The sequence below is a fragment of the Salmo salar genome, chromosome ssa13, assembly GCF_905237065.1.
Source record: "Salmo salar chromosome ssa13, Ssal_v3.1, whole genome shotgun sequence".
Classification (NCBI taxonomy): Eukaryota; Metazoa; Chordata; class Actinopteri; order Salmoniformes; family Salmonidae; genus Salmo; species Salmo salar.
This window is the reverse complement of record NC_059454.1, coordinates 32,556,530-32,569,476: the sequence shown is the minus strand read 5'-3', so window position 1 is coordinate 32,569,476 and position 12,947 is coordinate 32,556,530. Positions and strand designations below refer to the sequence as shown.

Here is a 12,947-nt window from a genome sequence, read left to right as displayed (position 1 = left end):
CAGAAACTAACAAAAGTGTACTTTAACCGGTCATGTTACTCTACTATTTTGGTCCACAGACAGAGTAAACATGCCAACCACCTCTGCGTCTATGTTTATTCGACAATAACACATTTGACTAGAGCAGTTTTCATCACTTTGTACAGCAAGTAGAGGAGAAAGGGCTGTAAATTTACTGTCATTGTTTTGAAGCAAGATAGCCAAGATTTCACTGCAGTACAGCTTGTTAGCATCGAATGGAATCTTTGCCTGAAAGAGAGAAAGGGTGGGGGTGATGAATGCCAAAATCAGTGACAGCATGAGCAATTGAAAGCCTATATACTGTACTGTAGGTACAGGTCTAGAACAGACATTTTCAATGAGACATATCGAACCAGCCTGCAAAAACCTCTACATAAAGCATCAATAAACCATGGATTGTGTCATTTTCAGTCATATCCTCACCTTTATTCTCTTTAGCAACCACTGCATGAGTCCTTGCTGAGCTGCTTCTGTGCACAGGCCAGGCCTGAACTCTGCCATGTTCTCAATGATGGCTGATGGAGAGTGATGGGAGAGAAGAGAGGTGAATGAGACTTTCAGATTATGACAGCACCTGGCTGAGAAGTATAGAGGTCTCAGATTCCTGTGCTAATATTTGCATTATAAAGCCGTCTGAGACACCTTATATCTCAATCAGCCAGGAGAAGGTCGGCAAAACCCCAGAGGAGGAGAGAGAGAGAAGTAAAGATGGGGGGAGGGGGGCAGAGAGACGACAGAAGGACAAGGAGAGGGAGCGATAGAGGCCTGCTGGAGAAGAGGGAAGCCTTTATCACTAATTCCAGCTGAGCAGACAGCAGACACCATCCTGGAGGACATGAGCCTCTGAACCCCAACCATGAAGCAGACAAAAGGCTTAATCAAGCCTGGAGAGCTGCCTTGATAAGAAGCCATCAAAACACTAGGAGCACTGAGCCCAAATGTAATGATTAAATAATCGGAACATTACATTTACATTTAAGTCATTTAGCAGACGCTCTTATCCAGAGCGACTTACATGTTTGGAACATGTTTCTTCTATGTGAATAGAGTGGAGGGCATCCCACTGATTCACAAACCGTTAGGACATGATATGACAAACAGATTTTCAGACTATGGGCTACAACTGCTCCACACCAGCATTTACAAACATTCAAATAATCCCCATATTTTGTCCAATCATTCTGCAGTGGGACTTACCTAACGTGTTGTAGACTCCATCTGCCTCCTCCTTCACCTGCTCATCCAGCCTCTCCATGTTCTGCACCAGAAGGGCCACAACCTGTCCCTCCAGCTACAGTTAGAGAAGAAGACAGGCTGTTTCATCACAGCATTATGGAATACTGTGTGGTGAGTGACAACAATAAAGGCTCATGCCTAATTTCCATTGCTAACTTATAAGTCACATAAGACCAGAGTGATTTGACCTTTGCCTCCGTGGTCTTTCTAAATGTCAGCCGACATTATGATGGGGTACTCAACCTTTTCCAGAAAACCGCCAATAACCTTGCTGCTGTCAAAGTGAGTGCAAAGGGATGGCTAAGGCTTCCGCATGCTTCGTTTGGAAACGAACGAGTGTGCTCGCATACGCCCATAAAAGACCTTAGCTTGAAAGACCAGGCAAAAGTAATGTTTGTCCATCTTGAGAGGCCGTAGCCAGTATACACTTCCTTAAAATAGTCCGAATTAATCTAAGACAACTCAAGAAATCTGTCATTAATTTTGCAGTTTTTGCAGAGATCTTAGTCGCGCAATTTTACATTAAGATGTTCGGTGCAGTATTTCGAGTGAAAAAATATGCATGAAAACGAGTCATCCATCGTTGAATGACAAACACTTTATTGAAGGATCCCTACCACTGACTGACGAAGGGGCGTAGACTTCAGCTCCGAACTTTGGCTCGCCTCAAGATTTTTCTTTGGAACGAACAGCCGAAAAAACCCTTGCCAAAGACCAGAACTAACACAAACGTCCCAAAATGTTGTTATAATATATGCACAAGCTGTTTTGGATGGGAAGCATGCGGACGCCTTAAGACAGACCATTTTCACTAAGGCAATGGACATTAGCTGGGATTGAATCTGCTTTTTATCTATTGAGTTTATCACCATCAATATGGTTGTAGGGGGGATGAGAAATAACACAAAATGGCAGCTAGCCATGACTTGATTGTATACAAACAAAATGGACTCACCAAAGAGTCTATGAGTACTTCCGCGCCCTCCTCACTTTCATGAAGTGTGTCGATGTCCGTCAGCTCTTGTAACAAATCAACCACTGCAATGGCGATATGTAGGAGAGGCTAAGGATTTTTACAGTGGGTATTAATATGTTGGATTTTTTCAAGGTTTAGTTTTGAATAATTAGTAGCCTTATTCAAGGTAAAATGCATAGAATAGCATTTGTCAATGGTTTAACAAGTGCAGGTAAATTAACTGAATTTAACAGTGAATGATGCCCAGTAAGCCATCTCTGAAGGAAAGGATATCTGTGTTATCGTGGCTGAGTAAGCCCAGCAGGGAATGGACAGCATTGAGCTCCACCAAGAGGTGGTAGAGATCAGGCATGGTGGCGATGACATGCATCTCCTGGATGATGTCGTTCAGATCCAGCTCTGTTTCCATGAACCTGAGCAGAGGCATAATAAAGTATGTCAGAAATGGAAAATAAGTCCAGACTTGTTGAATGCAATGTCATGTAATTAAAGACGGGACCTTTTTAAGACAAAAGCATGAATACTTCATGTATAACTAGGGCTGGCACGATTACCGTATAAACGTGAAACCGACGGTTATGGATGAAGACCGTCATGAAAATAACCATCATAACTGTTTTAACAAAAGAGTCTTCGGTGCCTAGGCAACACCCCCCCTCCCTGCAGTCTGGGTTGAAGATGACTAAGGGTGCGTTTGTAAATTCACTCTGGAGTGTGAGTGCGCTCACAGTGCACTCTGGGGGTTCGTATATTCAGAGCGTTGTCAGATTATCTGTGTGTAAATTCAGTGTATTACGCTCTTGGATTGTTCAGAGCGCACACTGGACGCTCTGGCCTAGGGGGGAAAGTATGCAAGCATTCTGACCTAACGGCAGTCAAGCACCCAAGTTAACTGGCTAAAGATGGCTAGCTACTGCCAGACACAAATGAGAGTACACCTCACTGACTATTTTACTCGCCCTAGTAGAGCTGGTTGGACTGTTGTCCTGTTATCTAGAGCGTTGGGGATTGTAACTGTGCTGCTAGCAACAATTTATTTAAGTTTTTTTGTCTGACGTTTACTGATACCTGTCAAATTCAATTGGTGTTGTGCGTTCGTAAATTCAGCAGTTATTCTGCACTCTGTCACACAAGAGAGTGCTCTGAAATCGGAGTAGATAGCCAAAGCAAATTTACAAACACACCCAAAGGTTAAGACAAGAGGATTCTAATATCGCTCAGCAAGGAAGAAGCCACTGCTCCAAAACCACCATAAAAAGCCAGACCACGGTTTGCAATTGCACATGGACAAAGATCGTACTTTTTGGAGAAATGTCCTCTGGTCTGATGAAACAAAAATAGAACTGTTTGGCCATAATGACCATAGTTATATTTGGAGGAAAAAGGGGGAGGCTTGGAAGCTGAAGAACACCATCCCAACCGTGAAGCACGGTTGTGGCGGCATCATGTTAGCATCATCTTGTGGAATGTGCTTTGCTGCTGGAGGGACTGGTGCACTTCACTAAATAGATGGCATCATGAGGTAGGAAAATTATGTGGATATATTGAAGCAACATCTCAAGACATCAGTCAAGGAAGTTAAAGTTTGGTCGCAAATGGGTCTTCCAAATGGACAATGACCCCAAGCATACTTCCAAAGTTGTGGCAAAATGGCTTAAGGACAACAAAGTCAAGGTATTGGAGTGGCCATCACAAAGCCCTGACCTCAAACCTATAGAAAATTTGTGGGCAGAACTGAAAAAGCGTGTGCGAGCAAGGAGGCCTACAAACCTGACTCAGTTACACCAACTCAGTCAGGAGGAACGGGCCAAAACTCAGTCAATTTATTGTGGGAAGCTTGTGGAAGGCTATGCGAAATGTTCGACCCAAGTTAAACAATTTAAAAGGCAATAAACTCAATTAGTATTTGGTAGCATGTAAACTTGTGACCCACTGGGAATGTGACGAAAGAAATTAAAGCTGAAATAAATCACTCCACTATTATTCTGACTTTTCACATTCTTGGTAGGGTCCCATGTACTATTGTTTGTACAGTTGAACGTGGTACCTTCAGGCAATTAGAAATTGCTCCCAAGGAAGAACGAGACTTGTGGATGTCTACAATTTATTTTTAGCATTTTTTTTAGCATCTTCACAAGGTCCTTTGCTGTTGTTCTGGGATTGATTTGCACTTTTCGCACCAAAGTACATTCATCTCTAGGAGACAGAACGCATCTCCTTCCTGAGCGGTATGACAGCTGCGTGGTCCCATGGTGTTTATACTTGCGTACTATTGTTTGTACAGATGAATGTGGTACCTTCAAGTGTTTGGAAATTGCTCCCAAAAATGAACCAGACTTGTGGAGGTCTACAATTTCGGCAGTCGGCAGATTTCTTTAGATTTTCCCATGATGTCAAGCAAGAGGCACCGAGTTTGAAGGTAGGCCTTGAAATACATCGACAGGTACACCTCCAATTGACTCAAATGATGTCAATTAGCCTATCAGAAGCTTCTAAAGCCAGGACATCCTTTTCTGGAATTTTCCAAGCAGTTTAAAGGCACAGTCAACTTAGTGTATCTAAACTTCTGACCCACTGGAATTGTGATACAGTCAATTATAAGTGAAATAATCTGTCTAAACAATTGTTGGAAAAACAACTTGTGATGCACAAATAGATGTCCTAAACAACTTGCCAAAACTATAGTTTGTTAACAAGAAATGTGTATAGTGGTTGAAAAACGAGTTTTAAATGACTCCGACTGTGTGTGCGCACACACAACCAGTCAAACGTTAGGACACATTCCAGGGTTTTTCTTTATTCATATTATTTTCTACATTGTAGAATAATAGTGAAGACATCAAAACTATGAAATAACACATGGAATCATGTAGTAATCCCAATTGGGTTGAGGTCGGGTGATTGTGGAGGCCAGGTCATCTGGTGCAGCACTCCATCACTCCCCTTCTTGGTCAAATAGCCCTTACACAGCCTGGAGGTGTGTTGGGTCATTGTCCTGTTGAAAAACAAATGATAGTCCCACTAAGCCCAAACCAGATGGGATGGCGTATCGCTGCAGAATGCTGGTTAAGTGTGCCTTGAATTGTAAATAAATCACAGACAGGGTCAACAGCAAAGCACCCCCACACATCCTCCATGATTCACGGTGGGAACCACACATGCAGAGATCATCCGTTCACCTACTCTGCATCTCAAAGAATTTGGAGTCATCAGACGAAAGGACAGATTTCCACCTGTCTAATCTCCATTGCTCGTGTTTCATAGCCCAAGCAAGTCTCTTCTTATTGGAGTCCTTTAGTAGTGGTTTCTTTGCAGCAATTCGACCATGAAGGCCTGATTCACGCAGTCTCCTCTGAACAGTTGATGTTGAGATGTGTCAGTTACTTGAACTCTGTGAAGCATTTATTTGGGTTGCAATCTGAGGTGCAGTTAACTCTGAAGAACTTGTCATCTGCAGTAGAGGTAACTCTGGGTCTTCCTTTCCTGTGGCGGTCCTCATGAGAGCCAGTTTCATCATAGCCCTTGATGGTTTTTGCAACTGCCCATGAAGAAACTTTCAAAGTTCTTGAAATTTTCTGGATTAAATGAACTTCATCTCTTAAAGTCATTTCTCTTTGCTTATTTGAGCTGTTCTTGCCATAATATGGACTTGTTATTTGACCAAATAGGGCTCTCTTCTTCCTACCTTGTCACAACACTACTGATTGGCTCAAACACATTAAGGAAAGAAAATCAAATCTACTTTTAACAAGGCACACCTGTTAATTGAAATGCATTCCAGGTGACTACCTCATGAAGCTGGTTGAGAGAATGCCAAGAGTGTGCAAAGCTGTCATCAAGGCAACGGGTGACTACTTTGAAGAATCTCAAATATAAAGTCATCCTAAGTTCCATGGCCGTCACAGCCTTACGTATAAATGTCCCTCATTAACTCACCTCCCCGGGGTGTCCGGGAACTTTATCCTCAGCTCTTGGTTTTTGTAAGACCTTTTTTCAAAGGTCAGGATCATTTTCTTCACCGAACTCTCATCCACTGGTTCACCCTGAAAACAGAGTGCCCTTTTGTGAAAAGTGTAACCAAGACAACAAAAAAGTATTCCCCCATAAGCAAACATGAAAACTCATCCAGAGGCGGCACTCCTAGTGGCAGGGGACTTTAATGCAGGGAAACTTAAATCCGTTTTACCTCATTTCTACCAGCATGTTAAATGTGCAACCAGAGGGGGAAAAAAAACTCTAGACCACCTTTACTCATCATACAGAGACGCGTACAAAGCTCTCCCTCGCCCTCCATTTGGCAAATCTGACCATAATTCTATCCTCCCGATTCCTGCTTTCAAGCAAAAATGAAAGCAGGAAGCACCAGTGACTTGATCAATAAAAGTGGTCAGATGAAGCAGATGCTAAGCTACAGGACCGTTTTGCTAGCACAGACTGGAACATGTTCCGGGATTTTTCCGATGGCATTGAGGAGTACACATCAGTCATTGGCTTCATCAATAAGTGCATCGATGACGTCGTCCCCACAGTGACTGTACGTACATACCCAACCAGAAGCCATGGATTACAGGCAACATCTACACTGAGCTAAAAGCTAGAGCTGCTGCTTTCAAGGTGCGGGACTCTAACCCGGAAGCTTATAAGAAATCCCACTATGCCCTCCAACGAACCATCAAACAGGCAAGCATCAATACAGGACCAAGATCAAATGTGGCTGGGCTTGCAAGCTATTACAGACTACAAAGGGACGCACAGGCAAGAGCTGCCCAGTGACACGAGCATACCAGACGGGCTAAACAACTTCTACGCTCACTTCGAGGCAAATTACACTGAAACATGCATGAGAGCACCAGCTGTTCCGGAAGACTGTGATCACGCTCTCCGAAGCCGATGTGAGTGAGACCTTTAAACAGGCTCAACATTCACAAGGCCAGACGGATTTCCAGGACGTGTACTGCAAGCATGCGCTGACCAACTAGCAAGTGTCTTCACTGACATTTTCAACCTCTCCCTGCCCGAGTCTGTAAAACCAAACATGTTTTAAGCAGACTACCATAGTCCCTGTGCCCAAGAACACTAAGGTATCCTGCCTAAACAACTACCAACCCGTAGCACTCACATCTGTAGCCATGGAGTGCTTTGAAAGGCTGGTCATGGCTCACAACACCATTATCCCAGAAACACTAAACCCACTCCAATTTGCAAATGCCCTATGTGAGCGCCATTCATTGACTACAGCTCAGCAGTCAACACCATAGTGCCCTCAAAGCTCATCAATAAGCTAAGGACCCTGGGACTAAACACCTCTCTCTGCAACTAGATCCTGGACTTCTTGACGGGCCGCCCCAGGTGGTAAGGGTAGGTAACAACACACCCGCCACGCTGATCCTCAACACAGGGGCCCTTCAGGGGTGCGTGCTTAGTCCCGTCCAGTACTCCCTGTTCACTCGTGATGGCACGGCCAGGCACGACTTCAACACCATCATTAAGTTTGCCGATGACACAACAGTGGTAGGCCTGATCACCGACAACGACGAGACAGCCTATAGGGAGGTGGTCAGAGACCTGGCCGTGTGGTGCCAGGATAACAACCTCTCCCTCAACGTGATCAAGACAAAGGAGATGATTGTGGACTACAGGAAAAGGAAGACCGAGCACGCCCCCATTCTCATCGACAGGTCTGCAGTCGCGCAAGTTGAGAGCTTCAAGTTCCTTGGTGTCCACATCACCAACAAACTAACATGGTCCAAAGACACCAAGACAGTCATGAAGAGGGTACGACAAAACCTATTCCCCCTCAGGAGACTGAAAAGATTTGGCATGGATCCTCAGAAGGTTCTATAGCTGCACCATCGAGAGCATTCTGACTGGTTGCATCACTGCCTGGTATGGCAACTACTCGGCCTCCGACCGCAAGGCACTACAGAGGGTAGTGTGTACGGCCCAGTACATCACTGGGGCCAAGCTTCCTGCCATCCAGGACCTCTACACCAGGCGGTGTCAGAGGAAGGCCCTAAAAATTGTCAAAGACTCCATCCACCCTAGTCAGACTGTTCTCTCTGCTACCGCACGGCACCGGAGCGCCAAGTCTAGGTCCAAGAGGCTTCTAAACAGCTTCTACCCCCAAGCCATAAGACTCCTGAACATCTAATCAAGTGGCTACCCAGACTATTTGCATTGCTGCCCCCTCTTTTACACCATTGTTACTCTGTTATTATCTATGCATAGTAACTTTAATAACTCTACCTACATGTACATATTACCTCAATTACCTCCACTAACTGGTGCCCCCGCACATTGACTCATTACCAGTACCCCCTGTACATAGTCTCGCTATTGTTATTTTACTGCTGCTCTTTAATTACTTGTTCCTCTTATTTCTTATTCTTATTTTTTAAACTCCATTGTTGGTTAAGGGCTTGTAAGTAAGCATTTTACTGTAAGGTCTACACCTGTTGTATTCGGCGCATATGACTAATGCAATTTGATTTGATTGATTTTATGTCAGTAAAACTTTGCCCACCTCTTGGTCATCTGCGTCCTCATCATCATCCATGAGTTTCTCCAGTATTCTCTTCCTGTCACCACTCGAGTCCTCACCATCATCTCTCTCCAGGCATCTGGCCAGTTCTCTGCCAACCTTCTTGCTTCTGTGGTCATCATCATCATCATCATCATCATCCCGCAGACGCTTTGCCCCCCTGTCAGGCTACAATGAAGATCACACCATCAACACCATGTTGAGCAGGTACATCAAAACAGGGATGTCAAGTCATAAGGCTTTGCAATGTATCCAAGCAAACAGTTAATAATGGAGCAAATGCATTCATCTTTACATGCAATAGCACTTGATTTTCTGATACACCCTATGGCCAAAAGTATGTGGACAAATTCAAATGTGTGTATTCCACACCCATTGCTGACAGGTGTATAAAATTGACCACACAGCCATGCAATCTCCATAGAAAACATTGGCCTTACTGAAGAGCTCAGTGACTTTCAATGTGGTACCGTCATTGGATGCCACCTTTCAAACAACGGCTCTGCCGAGAAGTGGTCAGCCACACAAGCTCACAGAACAGAACTGCCGAATTCTAAAGCACGTAAAAATAGTCTGTCCTCGGTTGCAACACTCACTACCGCGTTCCAAACTGCCTCTGGAAGCAACGTCAGCACAAGAACTGTATGTCGGGAGCGTCACAAAATGGGTTTCCGTGGCCGTTCAGCTGCACACAAGCCGAAGATCACCACGTGCAATGCCAAGCGTCAGCAGGAGTGGTTTAAAGCTCACCGCCATTGGACTCTGGAGCAGTGGAAATGAGTTCTCTGGCGTGATGAATCGCGCTTCACCATCTGGCAGTCCGACGGACGAATCTGGGTTTGGCGGATGCCAGGAGAACACTACAGTGCCTTGCAAAAGTATTCACCCCTTGGCGGTTTTTCTATTTTGTTGCATTACAACCTGTAATTTAAATGGATTTTTATTTGGATTTCATGTAATGGATAGACACAAAATAGTCCAAATTGAAATGAAAAAATAAATACAAAAATGCTAAGGGGGGGTGAATACTTTCACAAGCCACTGTACCTGCCCCAATGCATAGTGCCAACTGTAAAGTTTTGGTGGAGGAGGAATAATGGTCTGGGGCTGCTTGTTCATAATTCAGGCCCCTTAGTTCCAGTGAAGGGAAATCTTAACGCTACGGCACGCAATGACATTTTAGACGATTCTGTGCTTCCAACTTTGTGGCAACAGTTTGGGGAAGGCCCTTTCCTGTTTCAGCATGACAATGCCCCTGTGCACAAAGCGAGGTACATACAGAAATGGATTGTTGAGATCAGTGTGGAAGAATTTGACTGGCATGCGCAGAGCCCTGACCTCAACCCTATACAACACCTTTGGGATGAATTGGAAAGCCGACAGCAAGCCAGGCCTAATCGCCCAACATCAGTGCCCGACCTCTCTAATGATCTTGTGGCTGAATGGAAGCAAGTTCCTGCAGCAATGTTCCACCATCTAGTGGAAAGCCTTCCCAGAAGAGTGGAGGCTGTTATAGCAGGAAAGGGGGGACCAACTCCATATTAATGCCCATTATTTTGAAATGGGATGTTCGACGAGCAGGTGTCCACATACTGTTGGCCATGTAGTGTGCTAAAGAAATTACATTCCACGAAAGAAACATTACTTTAGCTAACAAGGCTGAGCCACAGATAGAAAAAAGAGCAAATATCTTCAGCTGAGCTAGGCAAGCGTTTGTATCACAAGGTAGCTAGCTTAGCTAGATACTGTAGTTAGTTAGCTACAGTAACTTGTTAACTTTATGTGCTAACGTTAGTTAGGCTAACTTGACATCAGTTAGCCAACTCTTTAAATTTGTCACAACATTAACTAGCTAAGGGAACTTGGTTTATTCGCTAATTACAAATCATTTTAGCCAGTTAGCTACCGTTGCAGGGCTAGAGTCAAAGACGCTGTTTACAGCACCCTTATTTTGCTAGCTAACTAACGTTACCGGTAAGTTAGCTAGCTGGGATATAAGGATATGTCTAACCAGCTAATTACCTGATAATTCAGTAGCTCGCCTACGTCCATGACGAAATATTAAGTTTCGGGCAAACGTTACAGTTATCAACAATGAATAGTGGCTATGTCAGCCTCGCAATGTCCCGCTACAAACTTAAAACAGCAACTGTTACCGTAAAGCACTTCGTTGTCGTAATATTCTGAAGAGGAGCCTTGCTTTGGGGAACTGTGATGGGGACTTGACATTCCAAAGGCCTTAGCTGTAGGTCCCCATAAATTAAGAGGCAACACGTTTTCCTGTTTACTTTACAAGTTGCACAGATACTATAGAGTGACGTTGAATTTACATTTATTGTTATACGATAATTATGCAGGTGGTAACTTTTACAGGACTTCTTTATTTTATTTTCAGGATTTGTTTCCTGAACCATATCTGCAGTTTGCAGCATTGTAATTACATAATCATAATACTGTTATTAATTAAACAATTATTACAGAGCAACTATGGCATGATGCAACACACGCACACACACAGTCACACACAAATACACATACACACTCTATACAGCCTTGAAAGTCCTCTAACAGAAAGTCTGTAAAAAAAAAAAGAAGAGAGAAATAAAGATTCAGCGCAAGGCTGCATGTGAGACAAGCAGAAAACCACTTTTTCAATCTGCATCATTCGGGATTTATGAGTGTTGTCTGGCAGGGGCCTCCATGTTGTCACCCTTCACTGTGACCAGCGATCTGTGACAGTAGTGCAATAGCAACAACATCCAAACAGGAGGCCATTGTAAACCAGTCAAGCTTGCGATGCTAGCAACACAAGGGAAAAGAGAGGAGACGGGCAGTAAAATTCTAAGTTCGAAAACACAAGCACTTTGGCAAGGCAAAATACTCACACTTCATGACACTGTTACAATTGATGGAAAATATGGTTGTTCTTACCAATCCAGTGAAGATGACCCTACTGTATAAAAGCCAAGCAGGGTGTTGATAAACAGGTGTTGATAAACAAAGAAGGATAAAAGTGTTAGTGGCTATTGTCAAAGGTCAGCAGTGTCTCCAAAACCTCCTGCTATGTAGGTAATTAAATGTTGCTGGAGGTGACATCTCTCATAACCTTGGCAGCCGTGACTGATGAGCAGTGTGTGGTAATGCTAAATGTAATGTAGGCTTTTTCCATTTCAAGGAGTCCACAATTGTTATTTTAATGTTCTCCATGTTCTCTATATTACTTTGTCCTGTCTGGGTGTTTTGCTTGGTTGAAACTTTCCTGCAAAGACATAAGAGAACATTGTTACTGTTATTATGAAGACAAAGTTGGAGAAAGAACCCATGATTAATGGTACTGCATTACAAACCAGGCCCAAGGCACTTGGGCCTGGAAACCATTGGAACATCTATTAAACCTGTAAAATTAATGTTTGGCTCAAAATAATTATCCAGAGACTTAATTACCAACGATTTTTATGGCCCTCTGGTTGTTGTAGTTTTTCTATTACCTCCCTCCTAAAGCAATAAAACAAGGCCAGCTGTGGTGCTATTAAAAACTCTCTATCCTCCTCCAGACTTAGAACTTGATTAACTGCAGTCAAAACCTTGTTTAATCTTTAATACACAGATACAATATCAACTATTGTTTTAAAGACGTTAACCTGTTCCTTAACACAAAGATGGTCAAGGAAACCGTATGGGAAAGCCTATAACTGAGCTTTATTATATTAAAGGTATACTCAGTGAAAATGAAATTGCCACAAGCAGCACCGCAGATATTGAGATGAGCAAGATGCAAGACTTCACTCTCGCACAGTCACACATCTGTGCATGTGCATGGGTTCGCTTCACACTGTTACAGCGTGGGAGCCACAGGACAAAACAGAGGAGAAGTTGAGCCTCGCGTTTCAATGCTCTTAGTTGATATGGAAATTGACCCACTATGCAATTTACTTTCTGCATCTACGTCATATCTCTGAGTCTTCCTTTAATCAACATAAGATGTGGTTACTGGTTACAGTTTCCTCTACTTTGTCCTTGTTGCATTCAAATCAACATGCAGGAGCATATTCCTAATAGTGGCTTTGACAACAATGTTAATCAACAACCATCTGCAAGGGGATCCCCTGACAGAAGGAAAGCCTTATCAGAACGTGATGTCTGCCTCAAAATGTGTTCATATTCAGCTCCTCT

The 12,947-nt window shown here is 43.5% G+C and overlaps 1 protein-coding gene across 2 annotated transcripts in view; it reads right to left on the bottom strand.

Moving 5' to 3' along the window:
* Nucleotides 1-10,969, bottom strand: part of LOC106566902 (beta-catenin-like protein 1) — a 36,898-nt gene extending 25,929 nt beyond the window's left edge. For both annotated transcript variants that reach the window (XM_014135473.2, XM_014135474.2), the window contains exons 1-8: nt 10,797-10,969; nt 8,757-8,942; nt 6,170-6,276; nt 2,507-2,646; nt 2,213-2,310; nt 1,219-1,312; nt 445-536; nt 177-249 (exon numbers count right to left, since the gene is read on the bottom strand). In XM_014135473.2, coding sequence (XP_013990948.1) covers nt 177-249; nt 445-536; nt 1,219-1,312; nt 2,213-2,310; nt 2,507-2,646; nt 6,170-6,276; nt 8,757-8,942; nt 10,797-10,826 — 820 coding nt within the window. In that variant the 5' untranslated portion in view covers nt 10,827-10,969. The remainder of the gene's footprint in view (nt 1-176; nt 250-444; nt 537-1,218; nt 1,313-2,212; nt 2,311-2,506; nt 2,647-6,169; nt 6,277-8,756; nt 8,943-10,796) is intronic.
* Between the last annotated feature and the right edge of the window lie 1,978 nt (nt 10,970-12,947).